The 18,328-nt window shown below is 35.5% G+C and overlaps 1 protein-coding gene across 1 annotated transcript in view; it reads right to left on the bottom strand.

The window, feature by feature from the left end:
• Positions 1-17,803, bottom strand: part of fw (CUB and Sushi multiple domains furrowed) — a 117,764-nt gene extending 99,961 nt beyond the window's left edge. The window contains exon 1 of the mRNA XM_074178231.1: positions 17,531-17,803. Coding sequence (XP_074034332.1) covers positions 17,531-17,630 — 100 coding nt within the window. The 5' untranslated portion in view covers positions 17,631-17,803. The remainder of the gene's footprint in view (positions 1-17,530) is intronic.
• Between the last annotated feature and the right edge of the window lie 525 nt (positions 17,804-18,328).

An 18,328-nucleotide genomic window follows, 5' to 3' on the forward strand; every position in this document is an offset into this window, starting at 1 on the left:
TGCGGAAGTTTAATTTGAAACATTTGTTATTTTTATTCTTGTTCATTTAATTTTATTGTATGTTTGTGTCAATTTTTCTGTTTAACCCTGTAAAGAAGACAATTGAGAAGTAGATTTGTAAATAAAAAGTTGTTGTTGACGGTAGGAAAAAATTATCTTATCATTTCATCATATTAAACAAAACCAATGTCTTGACCAAGTCGAAAAGTAAAACCAAGTCAGATACAAAAGTATCCAGTTAGCTGGAATAAAATTCTCCCATTTTAATTTCTATGTTTTCAATCCCCTTTTGAAATATTGAAAAGTTTGTTTAACCAGTATCGACATATAATTTGTTTGTTGAAAACCAAAGAATAATTCTTGTCATGAAATCGTTACAGTTTTGTTGGATGGCTTCTAAGGAGTCCCTTACTACTAGGATCGACAGATCATCTGCGTAAAGTGTTAGTTTGTATTCATCTGAATATTTGACAATATCTGCTATATATAAAGAGAACAATATAGGTGCAATGACACGTCCCTGCGGTACCTCTACATTTATCGATATCAAATCTGAGCAGTGTATGCTGTTTTGTACATCATCTTTAATGTGAGATATATGTACATATTGTTTTCTACCATCAAGATAAGACCGAAATCATTGATATGTATTTCCTCTGATCCCATAAGTCCAAAGGTTTTCTAACAATCGATCGAGTGGAACACAATCAAACGTTTTGCCCAGATCGCAGTATATTCCAATAGGACTTCCAATTCCTTTAATATGTCTATACAGGGTGTATACAGGGTGTAAATAAGTGTAAAACATTTGAGGAGGTGATTCCTCATCGAAAAAAAGATAGGATCTTGCATACCTTGTTAAGATACAGCTCCTTAAAGGGGGTACATGAAATTTGTATAACATTTTTTCCACAAGCACTGAAAAAGTTACAATATTGACATTAACCTGACGTTATGTACTACCAAAAAGACACTCAACCAGTAATTTATTTGGTTTACCCCATGGTTGTAAGGGGTGTAAAACGCAACCACTAACATTTATTTCCAATGTAACTTTTTGTCTTATTATTTGTTTATCATTTAAAACAAACAACTACAGAGATACATCGTCATAAATGCGAAAATGAGAAACTAATCTATCTAGTAGGTCGCTATTAGCGATAGTAACAATTAAATTGGTATGACGCTCAGTTTGTGAATTTTCGAAATTGAATTAATACTAATTGTGTGTTGTTCTGTTCTTCATTTGTTACTTTAATAATTCACTTGTTATGGAAATGGCATACACAAATGAGGAAATGGCTGATATGCATTAAGTTTGTACGAATGTACAATGTACAACTCCAATGAAGTTTCTTCATATGAAAGATCCTATATATTTTTCGATGAGGAATCACCTCCTTAAATGTTTTACACTTATTCAGTTACACCCTGCATATGTTTCTGTTATTGCTGTTGTGATTCATTTGGACTTTCTGAATCCATGTTGTTCATCTAGTATCAGATTAAATCTCACAATGAAGGAGGCTAACCTCTGTAACATACAATACCCAAATAGTTTCGCAAACACTGATATAAGAGACAATGGTCTATAGTTTTCTGGTAAGTAACGATTCATATTGGATTTGAATCGCTGGAGATCAAATTAATTTGGAAAAACGTTCTCAGGAAGTTTATTCCACATAAATGCAGGTTTCCAGATGAAAGAGTTCTTAAACAGTGAAGTTTGAGGTGTACTGAGTTGAACCTCAATACGATGACCAGCCACAGTCCGTCACGTATTTTTGATATGTACCGCTTTCGGTGGAATCAAATGTGCCAAGTCACTTGAACACCTCCCGTGAAAGTATTTATACAAGAGAGACATATCTTCAACCTTTCTTCGATGTTCCAGGCTTTCAAGGTTGCACGTGATTTTCGCGTCTCCAATCAGGCGGATGACTCTTTTCTGGATGTAATCCAGCAACTTCAGGGTATGTTTGGGGGCAGAACTCCATACATGAGAACAATACTCCAAAGAAGGTCATTTCTGAGCTCTATAAATCGTCAAAAGTTGCTGAGGTGTATATAGTTTTCTGATTCAGAACAGTGTTTGCAATTCCAGCGGCATGATTGTGGCAAGACATGTTGTTCCATTTTAACCCCCAACAATATTATCGAAGTAGAAAGCGGAATTGTCTGACCTGTCTAGTTAAATATTCAATCCAAGCATCATATTACCCTGAAATTAAAATAATACTGAGAAGTGAACAAATCACTGTGAAAATTAAAGCTTGGCAAGTCTATGATATCACTCTTATCATATTTCATTATTACCAAGTTGTAAGTTATGCAGATTCTGTTCACATATTGGATCCATTTTGTTTCTGAAAGTTTCTCTTGTTTCTTCCTCCACTTCTTTTTCTTCTCCCTCAGTTATTTCAGTTTCAATGTCGTATCCGGAGATATCAGATTGTTTACATGTTTCGCAGACAGCTTTATTGAATAGCAGTGATTGGTCAGCATTGATGTGACGTCCTGCATCTGGTATAATTTCAATTTTGATGAAAGAATTTGGTCTTTTCTCTTTGAAGACTTCCTCAGGTATTCGTGTTATCTAAGAATTACATACAGTATAGTTACTGGCGTATCTCTGCTCAACTTTTGAAACCTATGAACCATCGGATTTTTGGCCCAACCAAAACTTTCTTATATTCTTTGAAAAGCCGATTGTCCCGTTGGATTTTGAGAGTTACACTGATAAATGTGATCTGTAATGACCTCAGTTATATCCGATTCGAAGACATTTATCTTCTTAGAGAAAACCGATGCATGGGTTTTTGTGTTCAACTCATTAATTAACCAAGTTTGATTCTAAAATGCTTTTCGATTAACATATATTCTACGCTTCTAAAACGACTCAGAAAATGTTAGATTTCATAATGAGAACTTGTTGGGAATTTAAAAATATACAGATTCTCCGTACTCTCTATATGTCATACGTCAATAGTATTCTGAGTTATGGTTCTGTGATATGGAACCCTGGATAAGACATTTACATAAATAAACTTGAAAGAGTACAGAATATATTCATAGGCTATATCAATAAAAAAGGCATCAGCATCCATTCGGATACGAACAATCTTAAACAAACTGTTTTTTGAACTCTCCAATGCATAGGTGCAACATATCATACAATACGATGTCAAATTACTCTCTCTTTTTCATTTTCAAAGTTTTCCTACATCTTGAAAAAAAATATTCTTGCTACACAGACTTGATAGGTATTTGTGTGTATATATGTTTATGTATATGTGTATTATTATGTATATCATTTTTGTATCATTTTTATTCACTCCATGCACTCAACATGGTAACAATTTTGAAAACGATTTACATATATAGAAATAACATATCTTTGAATACTGTTCTGGGTCAGTCCCGTTTGTATTTCTTCCATATAATTAAATAACTTTTTAATCGTCCAGTATATATTTTAGGCGAACTACCGATTGTTGCTTTCTGCATTTGTGCGAATGAGCAAATTCGGTTATTGTAGTACCGCTATATATGGTACTGGGAAGATGTAATGCTCTGAGCTTTGCAGTGTCTCTAACGGACCCTCGAGATACTGGGCAGGGTTCTGATAAAATGGGGCTCTTTCTTGATGGACCCCCTTTCTTTAGTTACTCGTGTGGACACTTATGGATCCTAAAGTAACCAAAGAATCCATCCCTAAGTCTGAAGAGGTGATTGAACTTAGACAAAAAGACTCCAGCTGACCTTCCTGTAACATAATATCAAGAGCGACAGCTTCTCACTTTAGGTTAGGTTAGATACAAAGTGAGTGAGTCTATTCGACCCTCCATCGCAACCCGGAAGGATTTATTGTATCTCATATCTATTCACACTCCACCAAATAAACCCAGCTTCTTAACGGAGCCGATTAGTTCATATGGTGAGTGTTCTTTCAGGTCCGGTCTTTCTGCCGAGCTCCTAAAATCCTGATTTGGTCCCCAGCGGAGCAGGCACAAACAGAGATGACACACGCTGTCTACCGACAGTCCGAGTCTCTGCATATGATGATTCAAATGACAGCGACCTGTGAGAAGGCCTGTTAGATATCGTATTTCATCCCTATTGTTTGGTATCAAGCTTCGAAGGGTGAATAAACGCCTTGGAGTGAGCCAATCCTGGAAGATTTTACCACAAGTCCATACATCCTTTTGCCATCCAGGTGTTCAATCTTTGTTTGGCAAAGCCTAAAGTGATGCCAATGACAGATTCTGGTCCGATGAAGCTGCTTGCAGCATCCTCCTTTGCAAGCGACAGCTTCTCAGTTCTCCAACTCCTGAGCCCGTTCACATACTTCGAAGGCTAGATGGTGCAGCTAGGAAGAAATTTAGCCACCTGCTGATCAAGAGCAGGATATCTTATGAATCTGTTTGGAACCGAGTTCTTGAGCAGCAACAGCAGCAGAATCTGCACCTGGAGAGAAAACAGATTCCCTCTGGTCAGGTGTGTAAACGCTTACGATCGAACGATTAGTCATCCAAGATAGAGACGAAAGAGTTCTTTTATGTGTCGAAAACTATAGCCGAGTTACAAATGGCTCCATATGTTGCTAGGGTCATTGAGGTGGAAATATTGCACCTTGCAGTCCATTGTGGCTGTCGTAGATATTATTCCAGGAGACAGTCCACATCCACATTCCAGCGATGTACTTTTCGCCCTGGATTAGCCCTTCTGAGAGGTTCAAGAGAGCATCTCATAATTGCTGGGTACAGTGAGTATTCACCTCTGTGACTGCCAATACTGGATGGTAAATTCAAGAAAACTGCAACTTGATGAAGGTAGGAAACGTAAAGCACATTTACTGGAAACGTTAACATATCAATGCTGCTGTTGGGACTTCAACATCATACCAGCTTTCTTGAAACTGAAATGGTCTTTCAAATCAGCTCAGCCAAATCGGATCTATTCGAGAAGTGAAAGAGCCTATCTACGAGAACGGATCCATCATACACGGGGCCAGCTAGCGGAGAGGGATAATGCCTTGCTGAAACTACCCCTGGAGCATGGCAATCGAATGAAACCTGATAGTATGGGAGCCCACGATGGAAAATGGGAATTTACTCGAGCGTCATAGAGACATATTAGGTTGCAAAGCTTAGATGATAAGAAGAAAAAAATGTTATATAATATATATCTTTTCATAGGTGGGGAAAGCGGCTATAGATTTTTGAATATGTAAAAAATACTGTTGCATGGACATACTCGAGCGCGTCAGATATTGATAGCATCAATGTCCTACGTATTTTTAATAATGTTCGTATGTTAATCTGATCGTTTGCATAATGTGGGTGGTTGTACGTAAGGGTTAAAAATTAAAAGAAAAAAAATTTAATCGAGCGCGTCAGATTTTTTGAATGGGTGTTGAGTGCAACAAAAAAAAGCTCCCATTCAATAATCTGACGATTTCCATCTGACGCAAACTAGCGGCCATTATTATAGTGTGCAAAAAAAATTCGTCATTTTGAAATACTCAAGCGCGTCAGATTAAGATATATATGGTTCATCTTTACCATGCAAATAAATAAGTGTATTTTTTTTAAGTAGAATACTTGTATTTATAAGAAAATAAGTAAAAAAATGCTCGAAAAGTTTAATTTTTTTAAATCGATTGATCAATTAATCATCATCTTTATCATGAACGAGTCTCTGTGATCAGCTGTGATGGCGTCATGGCAACAGAATTCAGAGTGAGGATGGAGTGAGAGATTAAGAGATAGAGAAAAAGTGAATGAGGAATAGAAACTCGGAGAGGGAAATATAGGTATCACACAGCTGTACGCATTGAACTTTATCGACGAATTTGAATTATTTCAGGTTGCGAAAATCGTCAGATTATATATTTTCGTCATCCTTGAATTATTTCTTTCAAAATAACAAAAAAATTAGCTACGCTCAAGAATGTCGAAATGACGTTATTTTTTTACAACTTTGCTGCCCTCGTCTTTCTTTACGTTACTCTCAAATTGTCAGATTAGTGGAATATACACTTTTTAGCATGTAATTAACTCACCCTACCTTAATGTGACATGCTTGAGAATTTCTGACGATAAATTTTTTTTTACTAATCTGATCCTTCATCCTTCACGGGCGGCCTCATATATGGGGCTCATATTTGGTGGAGGTACTTAACCGGGTACAAGGTATCCCCCTGTATATTAATCTGCCGCGCTTTAGTAAATCCCGAAATCCCCGCTTGGGCTCCCATATTATGAAGACTGGAACAAACTAGCAGTCATCGGAGATTATTCAGGATATATAAACCTTTGAAGAAGCTAGCCACGCGCTACCGAAACGTCAGGATGAAATCTCGAAAACCGACGGCCTACAAACCCGAAAAATAGTGATACGAAGAAAACTGTGTCTTGTAATGAATAAAAAATAATAGAAATAGTTATTTCTGCTGAAATTAGTTCATCTACCCCGGTTTTACTACCATTTCAGACCATTTCCACGAAAGATTCAATCAAGAATGTGCTGTAGTGTGTCGTTAATTATTAGTTCCCGTGTGATCAACTAATTGCAATTTCCACTTGATTGACAATAGCTTACAGAAAATTTCACACGCTCGCTGCTTAAGAATGGCCACAGTGAAACTTTGATAGGCATTTCAATTATATTTTCAGTCGATTCATCTAGTCATAGTTCTTCCTTATATTCAATTAAACTTTCAATCAATGAAAATGATATACATTTCAAGTACTGTTATTAGAATATATTAATTATTTATTGATGCTTTTTCCGAGCCATTCACCTTCAACAATCTGGAAAAAGAGATAAACGAAGAACCCACATGAGTTGAAAATTAGGATCAAAATTAAAATAATATTTAAAAAAGTTATCACCTAATAGCACGTTTTTCTTCACAGAAGAGCTTGTGTTTTCATGGAGATGAACGAGTACTGTAAGAAAATATATAAAACAATCTGAGACCGGTGCCTGGCAGAAAATCCGGGATTTACGTTGTATGCAAATCGCTGTAGAAAAATACTCAATTGGAAGAACTTTCTCGCGAAATTTATTCTTCACATGAAAAAGTTTTTTGAAAGTGTGATTCGAAGTGTATTGAGTTAAACCCTCATCATATATCATTCCAGTTCAATCAAGAGGATCCCATGCAAGCCTCCATTCGAGGAGATTATTGCCGCAAGGTGGTGGTGCAAACCTTGAGGCAAACAAATAACTATCCAAGTGCCATTTTGAATTTGAATTTTTACCAAATATGACGTGAGCCATGTGATATTTATGTGAAATGAAGGATTTTTTTATGAAATCCTCTTCACACGAATTGAGATTGACTCAGATTGTGTGGAGTTGTGAAGCAGATCAGTTTGGTTTCTACAAACTTTCATTGTAATGAGTTTTTGAAATTCAATTACGAGGCACTGGATACACCTTTATGGAAATTCACATATTGACATACTTAGAGTAAAATAACCTCTATCAAATTGTCAAACCATACGTTGGTTGACTGATTCAACCACTCTGAATATAATTCCCCATTTCTTTGCTACTTTCGGATACATATTAGAGAAAACTGTGCATGAACATATTGTTTGATATACAGGGTATTTATTAAACTTGCAGCAAATATTTGAGAGACTATTCCTTGGACTATTCTGAGGATATAACACTTGCGCATTATTGAATTAGTAGACTGATGAAATAGCGCTGCCGAGTATGTTCTCGCTTGACCTACAACCACATAGACGAGACGCATACAATACAGAAATATTCACACCGCTTGAATTCTTCTAAATGAGGTACCAATATCGTTTGTTCAAATAATGTGTTAATTAGTTTAATTGAATCGTGTGAAACTGATTTCTACTTTTGTTGGAAGTATATTGTGAATATTTATGGAAATATATTTTAGTTACTGTTCAATCAGATTCTTGTTTATATGCAAACTTGTATCTTTATTGTACATGAATATACTTATATATAATTCGATAAACTACACAAGGGAAACCTTCTTTTGGGCGCTTCGTATTCATTTACCACCATTTACTTTTAGTAATAGTTATATTCAAACTCTACTTGTATATTTAGTGAATGACTTGTATTATTATTGTATTATAGTGTAAGTCAACATAAATTACAGTACAGAACAGAGTTTTCATTTAAAATACTCAACTAATTTTTTTGAATAATTCAACTAAATTTTAGGTTAAATCTGCTACATCTTCTGTTAAACTAGCAAAACCACTTTGGAATCTGATAACAGAATCCAAGCAAGGCATAAGTACGATGGTGGTTTAGGCTTCGACCAAATTTTGATATCATTTCAGGCTCCAATCTCCCTTGTCACCTATTATCACCTTCATCGTAAAATACGACTGAGATATCATTCAATTCGTAATTTCACGAAGAATAATCCACAATTCGAGCCTAGTTATGCTAACAAATAATTTGAAAGTAATAAATAACCTAGTTAAACAAAAATTAAGGTGTTTGTTTTTTGCAAATATCTCAACAAGAAATAAATATTCGAAATTTGGAAAAAGATCCTTGAAAACCAGAAAATTTATTGAAAAAAAACGTTCACGTCTTCACACACGTCGATCTTGCATAGAAATTACTTTCAGATACAAACTGAAAAAGAGCCTTTTCGAAGAAACTATCCAAACACCAATAACATTGAATTATACTTCACTATCTTCATAGAAAAGAGTTGGAAAATTACTTTCAAATAGTGGAAGAAATCGACCTTTCGAAACAACTACTTTCATATGAACATTGAATCATATGAAAATCAATTTATTCCAGGTTGTAATTCAACCATTTGTTATGGCTTTGAAACTAATACTAATCTGAGACACAATATAATATGAAAGTGAAGTATCGATATGAAATTTCACTCACATGGAACACTGTGACCCTCAACGGTGTACTTCGAAGTTTCAGAACAAAACACCTGTCTTATCATCACCTCCTCAGCACCATTTTGAATGACATTACAAAAGAAGTGGAAATCAAAAATATTTTTTTTGAAAAACTTATTTCTCCTCCACTCTCATTTTAAAGAAGATACTTGATGGAAAAAATGGAAAAAAATTATTTTTTATTCATTTTCAAACAAAGATGTTGAGAAATTGAAAAAATTAATAGAGCATTGAATTGTTTTTCTAATATTGCATTTGATTTTTCAAATTTTTTATTACTGTTGTTTGAATAACTTTTTTTTTGAGATCAATTGCCCTAACACCAAACTGATATTTTTGCAATCGACGCGCGTTTCGCCAACAAAGTTAGCATCCTCAGGAGAAGAAAATTGATACCTAGTCTAGTCTGGTTAATCTTTATATACTAAAATTTGTTACCTGAGGTTGTATACCTGAAGTCTAATATGGAATTTCTCTGTAATTAACTACTTGCAAGTTCTTAGTAATTATTCTCTTCCTAACAGAAGATTAAAAAACGGGCTAAACGAGATGGGTCCCTTATCGCCATTCATGCTGTTCTTACATTTTGCTATTTCTAGACTCTCACATGCATCGAGTAGCCTGGTGTCATGCACATGCTTGATCAGTTTCAGATTGTTTTCACCAATTCTGTGGTCCTTGTCTAGAGCATGTTGGGCGACACTGGATTTTTCTATCCTTCCGTATTTCATGTGTGCACAATGCTCCTTGATGCGGGTTTTAATCGTTCGTCGGCTCTGGCCGATGTATTTGCTGTTGCAATCTTGACAACTGATTTCGTAAATCCCCGACCTTTCTAGTCTATCTTTTGGATTACCAAGAAGCTGTTGCAGTTTATAAGAAGTTTCATATGCAACTTTCATATTTACTTTTTCGAATATCTGTTGAAGCCCTCTCGTGTATTGGGGTTCATATGGGATTACTATAAACTTGTTAATACCCTCTTTTTTTTGAAAAGTCGAAGATTTACGAAGTGCTTCCCTAAACTTGCATTTTCAAATTCTCTTGTCAACTATATCTGGGTTAGAACCGTTTGCTTCAGCTACATACCGAATCACTCTCTTTTCATAATCGTACTTATCTTTCTTTAAAGGAAAAGTTATTAACCTGTGTACCAGAAATTGCAGTGCCGCCATTTTGTGTTGTGGACAATGATTCGAGTCATTGGGAATATATCTGAAAATGCCCGTGTCTTTCCTGTAAATGTCAAATTCTATTTCGTTCTGTTCGTTCCTTATGACCAATACATCTAAAAACGGCAACTTTCGTTCTTTTTCTACTTCATATGTGAATTCTATACTCTTGTTTAGTGCTGAAAGGACATTCTCAATTCTGGTTATCCTTGAATCCACTACAGCGAATATGTCATCAACATATCTGATCCAGAACCTAGGGAAGTAACTGAGTTCTTTTCCAGCTTCCGTCTCAAACCTACCCATGAATAGGTTCGCTATAAATGGAGACAATTGGTTACCCATAGCCGTTTCTTCACGCTGTTCATAATATGAGCCATTATATTGAAAACAATTTTGATCCATACAAAGCTTGGTGAGTTGAATGTATTCTTCAACAGCTTCATTTGCTGTTCGATTTCAGAAGATCCCTCAAACACTATAGAGCTTGTGATATTGGGACGCTTGGAAATAAGGAACTCACATCGAACGATACCAATAATTCGCCTTCTCCTCATTTAATATCTTTTATTTTCTCTATAAATTCTTGTGAGTTTTTAACACTCGCATCGGTTGGGCAGATCGGGAGATTTTCAAATTCTTTTCTCAACCATTTAGCGATATTATATGAAGGCGAAATAATTGCTGAGACTATTGGTCGCATCGATTTTCCAGGTTTGTGTATTTTTGGTAAACAATATATCTTTGGTACTGTGTGATTTGAAAGTTGTAGCCTCGTGTTTAAAATCGGTGTGATCAGTATCTTGCATTTTTTCAATGTGGCTTTTACGTTAGCGGTCATCTTGGATAATGGATTTCGTGGTAATTTCTGATATGGACCATTTTTAATTAAGATGTCGACTCTCTCAAAATAATCTTCTTAATCCAAAATCACCACTTTGTTACCTTTGTCCGGTTTTAAATAAAAACACTCCTTTTCTTTCAATCTTTTGATAATTTTCTGTTCTTTTCTCGATGAATAATTTTTCGAAAGTACGGATAATATACCTAATTATTTTTACCTGAAAATGAACAGTTTCAATAATGGTGAATTATACAATTCAGTTTGATCGTCCATAAGATATTGAGACTTTTTGAATTTGTTTATTTCCATACTCCCCAACAGTTTCAATTCTTTCTTCCGGAAATGGAGGGGCTTGAATTCATGGTTGAACTCTTGTCCCTATATGATCGAATGAGTGGCATATATGGACTTTATTTTTCCATTCTGGAAACTTTTTTGTGTTCCTTGATGCGGGTTTTGAACATTCTTTCAGTTTGACCTATATGAAACATCTGACATGCCCCACATGACAATTTATACACTACAGATTTTTCTGAAACTGAACTTTTATCTTTATTATTCATGATGTGCATGCCTAAGTTGTTGTTGGTTTTGAAAGCAGTATTTACACCTTTGTTGTGTAGAAAATTTGAAATATTAGAAACTAGGCATACAAGTAGGTAATTTGTTAGAGTATGAAATAGTTGTAATTTAGAAGTAACTTTTAGTTTACGCTTGAGGAAGCTATTGGATAGCGAAACACTTGTCGTGGTTTCTGTAAAACCCTTTAAAGTGAATATCATACAATTTTCATCAAGTATCGGCCAGTTTCATTCAATAATATTTTTTTATTCGACTTAATTGTTTATAACTATTTTTTACCGCAACTCAACTCGTAAATTACTCTGCGTCACATTCCATGAGACGGCTCTTTTGTTGTTCTTGAATGTAAGCATATCCAACTTAAAACGAAAAACAACTTGGTCATTTCATATAGTTAGTCGCTGATCTGATTTTAAACAGTCACTTGTATTTTTTCACAGTTTTTTCTCGTTCCTTCTGTGTTTCGATGACTCAATCAGCTCTGCCGAATTGGATTGATATTCACCTCCAAGTGATGTATCGCAAAAAGGAAAACCATACATATTTTCTGCCCACTACAGAAAAGTTATCATGGGTATACTATTTCTGACCTATTACGTAACTGATAACCAGTAGAGGGGAGTAGATGTACAGTTATAATCATTCGACCGATATAAGTTGATCATCAAAAACATCATGAGAATTCTATTTTGCCTTGAAACCAATTCTGAAATAATTACCCACCTTATTATTGCCTGAAATTATAATCCAGCAAACAGTAATTTCAAGACAACGATATTTAACATGGATATCTCGAAAATGATAAAAGATATGGAAATGGTTCATTAGAGACACGCTGCTGGGAAAATAGAAATACAGGGTGTAACATAAGTACGTTGAAATATTCAAACGACGTATTTATGAGACATTGTAAAAAACAGGCCCTTATGAATTTGTGACCGGAAATGCTTCATTTTGGATAAACAGGGTGTTGACATTGAATTTATTTGATGGTTTCTTAAAATAATTTTTGCAAAAAATAAGTTATTTGCACGAAATTTGGTACTCGGGGAAATTGGAAATCATTATTTCGTATTAATTTTCATGTAACATCTAGAGGGCGCTGCGTATGCTGTCATTATTCATTTCAGATTGCCCTAACTATTTTGACAGTAAACTTTTGGTACTAATTCATACATCTTTCCCAAGTGAAATAGGGACAATGCCTCAACAACGCTAGAGGTGATCGTTTTCGAGATATTTACAATTTTCTATATCGATGCATATTATTTAGCTTCTAGGGCGCTAAGTGAAGTTTCTGTGAACATTACAAAAACTAAGTAAAAGTTTAATGTCAAAAAAGTTAGGGCAATTTGAAATAAATAATGACAGCGTACGCAGTGCCCCCTAGATGTTACATGAAAATCAGTTAGAAATTATGATTTTCCACGTCAAAAAACCCCGAATAGCGAATTTCGTGCAAATAACTTATTTTTTGCAAAAATAAAAAACTTTTGCTGATATACGGCCACAAAAATTGGAAAAAGTAATCGAAAATAGGACCTCCAGATTAGATTAAGTCCGAGCCACTCGTGAAGGTCATATGCCAGAAGTCATATTTAAGATATAATGCCAGAAGTGTATCTTTCGATTAAAGTAAATTTCATGTCAATTTAAACATTAATCTTTGTTTTATTTCCCCCAGGGGTCCACAGGTTGAGAAACACTGTTTCAGAGGCTGAAAGATTTTGGTATTCATTAAAATTCACAATCTAATATAAATCTGTCACTGGATGATTTCGTTTTCATCTCCATCATGTCCAATATTTTCATTTCAGATGCTTTCCATGACATCAATATCGACCCAATTATCTACAAAAACAAGTCGTTTAGGCAGGCCTCAATTCGCCTACACTGTAGTTCAATGGACTGACACCTATCAGAAAACAACTACTCCTCTGGCTAATACCACGAAAGGCGTTGTATTATATCCGACAGGTGTCAGTGCAGGGTTCTTCACTGAATTTATAATTCACTGAATTTTTAAGTGCATATGATGTTGGCAATACAACTGCCGGAAATGATTTTCAATTATTGGAATACACTTCCAGACCGGTCGGATATAATTCAACGCCATTCGTGGTATAAGCCAAGGGAGTAGTTGTTTTCTGATAGGTGTCAGTACATTAACCTACAGTGCAGGTGAGTTGAGACTGGCCTGAATCAATTATTCTTGTAGATAATTTGATTCAAAGCCAAAAGCACTTCCTTGTGGAAAAGCAAAGTTTCATGTTCAGAGTTCATATCAGAACACAATTGTTTGAAGAGACGAGTATTGAGTGCATTCTTTTCAATAAAATTTATTACTTTATAGCTATTTTCATCGTCAAAGCAAAGCATTCTGGAAGCGTCTTGGCAGCTGGTGCTCGACGATGAATAACGCAGTGCGTCCTAATTGCAAACGGATTTTTGGTTTTTGTCAATGCTCTAAAACTAGAGCGAGAACTAAGCATAGCGGGAATATCGTCCGTACAAAACCCCGTAAGCTGTTCTCACATAAGTCCATGATTTTCCATATATTGACTTATTACATCCATAACATCTGCACCTTGCGACGTCCGTCGTTTAAAGTTTTTGAGAAAAAAGTAACTCTTCTTCAAACATTGTCGTATTGTATCATGTCGACTTATCTAACATATTTATTAGGATGGCTCCGCGCTTGGGATGCTTCCAGGGACCACCAGTGGTCCGCGGACCACCGGTTAAGAACCAGTGGACCAGAGCCTTGAGAAAGAGAGGCAGCAATAATGTTCTTGTTTGAAAGATTTTCAGCTAGAAGTTTGACTTTGAAATACTTGTCAGAGTATTCATCAGCCGTAGATATTTCTTTGTTCAAAGCACCTTCATCGTCTAATGAAAAATCCACTGTCTATGCAAATCCATCTGGACCTGGATTTTCTGTTCCAGAATATTGATTTTGCTGAATATGGCAATCTTGTAAGTGTTTTCTTGGCCGAATAAGTTTAAAATATCATTGAAAACCTGGTCAAACGTTCTTCGCTGCACTGCTAGTACCTTCACTACCTTCTCCATAGTCGGTGTCCTGTCACGGTCGCCAAATGTTGAATATTCGAAATTCACCCACCCGGTGACTAAATAAGTCGAATGTAGGACGAAATATAGATCGGAAACTATTAAAGTATTTAATAAACTCAAATATATTCAAAAGAAAGTTCGATACAATTGACTTAGAGGAAAGTCACCTAATATGGAGGTAGTGCCTAATATGGGGTAGTTCAATTTTAAGCAAGTACTTGTTCCGACACCTATTGTGAACATTAAAAACTAACCACCGACTTCCTAGGAAGCGCCCATTCACGTTTTGGAGCAAACTCGTGTTGCGTTTCGACGGTTTAGGTTATGTTAATTTTGTGAATGAATAAAAATTTCTGGTAACTGTTCCATTTTAGATATTTAAGGAAACTTAAAGGTAAGTTTTTGAAAACTTAATAATATCATTCAATACAGAATTTGGCGTAGTTTATGGAAATGGTTTTGGTTTTCCAAGAAAACGTCACAGTTTTTTCAAAAACATTCCCCTTTCAAAAATCTAATTTGTTCGTAATATGGGGTACCTATCAATTCCCAATATGGGGTACCCCATATTAGGGGACTGTGTACCTTTCCGTATAAAACTAAAGTATTTTCTTTCAGATGCCTAAAAAACGAGAAGTTTGGAACAAGGAACAAATGATTTTAGAAATTTTAGCTGTTCGGCAAGGCAAAATGAGCTACAAGAAGAGTGCGCAGACGCACCTAATATACCTCAAATGACCTCAGAAAGGTACGTAAAGATGGAGGAAGCGCCTGAAGACATTGTGAATTCTTCGTTAGGAAGAAGGATAGTCTTTCCATAAGAAATGGAGTCAATGCTCGCAAATGACTCCTCAGAAATGGAAACATTTTTTTTTTGAATTACTCGAAAAGACGTGTGCAGATTGGCATACAGCTTATGCAAGGCTAATAATATAAAAAATCCATTAAGCGTAGCAAAAGAAAGTGCTGAGAAGAAATGGTTTTCTTTTTTTATTACAAGACACAAAGAATTGTCATTGACAACGCCACAAGGAATATCATATGCGCGCATTAAATCATTTACCAGAGAAAATGTTGCAGCATTTTTTGATTTGTATGATCCACTTTTCGAAAAAATAAATCAAAGTCCAGCCAGGATCTTCAACTGTGATGAAACTGGCCTAACCATAGTCCAACACAAGCATATTAAAGTTTTGGGAGAAAAGGAAAAAAACCAATTGGTGCAATTACATCAGCAGAGCGCTGATATCCAACATACCCAAAGAAAAAGAAACAGTCAGTTGCTGAAGAAAAAGCAAACAAACATCCTGGAGTTCTTCTTCAGATTCGGCTTCTGAACTCGAATATCGAGATTCAGATTACTAGCAGGTATAAAACTTTGAAGAATATGCCATTTTTTATTTTTTGCGGAAATCCGTACTCCGAAGATGTCAGTGGCGAAGAATGGGTAATGTGTCAAAGCTGCTTCAAATGGGCTCATGTTGAATGTGCTAATTGTGAAAGAAATCCGTATATTTGTGACTTTTGCATTTCCAAATAATTTGTTGTATGTTATTTCTAGATGAGAATTTTTTTATGTTCATGAGGGACGAAACTTTTCATTAGATATCCTTTTTGCATTTCCATAAATAAATATTTCTCAAAAAAAAAACAAATAATTTTACTTAATGTGAAATTTTACATATTAAATTGGGTACCCCATATTGCGAACATAGTGTACCCCATATTAGGATATCATATGCCCCCAATATGGGGTAGTACACTTTTTTTTAATTTTGCATATTTTCATCTGCTTTTTCAAAAAACACGTTTCTTCTTATTAAATGTTTGATAGTATAGGAATCACACGTTAAAAGGTAAGACCTCGTTAATCCTTAGCTCGCACAAGTTTCGACTTCTGAGGGTTGTCGTTCGTAGGGGTGTGACAGCTGGTTAACGGAAAAACAGATTTTAAAACAGATTTTTTTAAAACAGATATCTAACGAAACATGAAATATGGAAATGATACTTCAAACTACCTCCATTTTTTAATTATGGTGTTTTGAAAAAAACAACCCCATATTAGGAGACTTTCCTCTATCAATCATATATCAATGACAGTAACTTGACAATTCTTGTTAGAGAAAATACAATGTGTACAAAAAAAGTTTAACAAATTCAGAAAATGAACTATCTGCGACAACTACTTTGCACTATCGAGTGGCCAAACAACCCGAAACCGGTCTGCAAGTTTGTTCCAATTACTGAAAATTGATTCCGGCAGTTGTATCGCCAACAGTATAGCAGGAATAATTCCAGTGGAGAATCTTGCACTGACACCTGTCGGATATAATCTAGCGCCATTCGTGGTATTAGCCAGGGGAGTAGTTGTTTTATGATAGATCAGTCCATCAACCTACAGTGTAGGTACCTTGAGACTGGCTTGAACGAATTGTTCTTGTAGATAATTCGATTTATAGCCAGTATTCAAGTACACACTTACTTTAGTAACATCAATATTGACTTTATTAGGGAATTTTCTCTAGTATGAATTTGCTATTCTATATATGAACTCCATCGAGATAAACGTATCATAGACTCTTTGATTCTGACAGGAAATCTTATTTCTATAAAAATTCCAAGACTGTAAATTTTTTGCGTCTACGCAAAAGATATTCAATCAATCATTACCACACCACAATTTGTTACAGAAAAGTTTTTATACTTTCTGGCAAGCCTCTCACACAATAACCGTTCAACCGAGAGATCACTTTTATTGTGTCAGTTGGAATATTTATTTCAAAAAGAAATATTGCAAGAACCTACAGACGTACTGTAACACCCAACCATTTATTTTCTGTATTTTCACCTGTCGATACGAATTTTAATTTCGAAAGGTCACTAGTTGATCATTCGACATTCGCTGGATATTGCATGCTCACCTTGACAAACGTTCCGGTGGACAAGTCCAAAAAAAACTAGCACTGAAACACTAAAACTATACCTGTGAAGGGCGAATTTCACTGAACACATTTTCGTCATTTTCACTTTTCGACGAACACATTTAACAATTCAAAAGGCCGACCGCGGTTCAATTTTCACCTGCTGCCATGGCAATCTGGCGATTTTAATGATAGAGCTGCGAGTAACACCAGCACAGCTGTAAACTTCACACAAGAATGAAAGTCAAAAGTCGCACACAACGGTAGTACCTGCCCGCGAGAGACACGTTGTTTGGTAGTGAACTATTTATTTTTATGTTGTGGGAAGTCGTGCGTCTCAAAAAATAATGCCAAAGACGTAACCGATGGTGAGACATACAGGGCAACTTGAAACATATATGTAGGTTTTCTTATTAGGTCAATTGATTTGTAGTACATCGATATTGCATTACCATCCGTTAGAGATCAGAGGATTAGTTTGTTCTGTAGATAGAAAGTCTTAAGTACGATAACATATCTACTCACGTCAACGGAATATTTTTTGCTGGCAAAATCTTGTGAAATACCTAGGTAGGTATACGATATTATCCAAGACACCAAAACCCCCATTTCGATTTACAAAAAAGTAGAGGTCTGTCACGTTATACACTGTGTTTTCTAAGTAAGGTACGAGACTTCAGAGGATGATTCATTAGGTCGTTTTGAGAAAAATAGGTTTTCATGAACATATGTCCGCAGTTGTTTTGTTTCTGAGATACAGGACGTTGGAAAACGGTATTTATGAAATATCCTTACACC

The sequence above is a fragment of the Leptinotarsa decemlineata genome, unplaced genomic scaffold, assembly GCF_025532065.1.
Source record: "Leptinotarsa decemlineata unplaced genomic scaffold, Ldec_3_MD MMD2_tig00003736_RagTag_RagTag, whole genome shotgun sequence".
Taxonomy (NCBI): domain Eukaryota; kingdom Metazoa; phylum Arthropoda; class Insecta; order Coleoptera; family Chrysomelidae; genus Leptinotarsa; species Leptinotarsa decemlineata.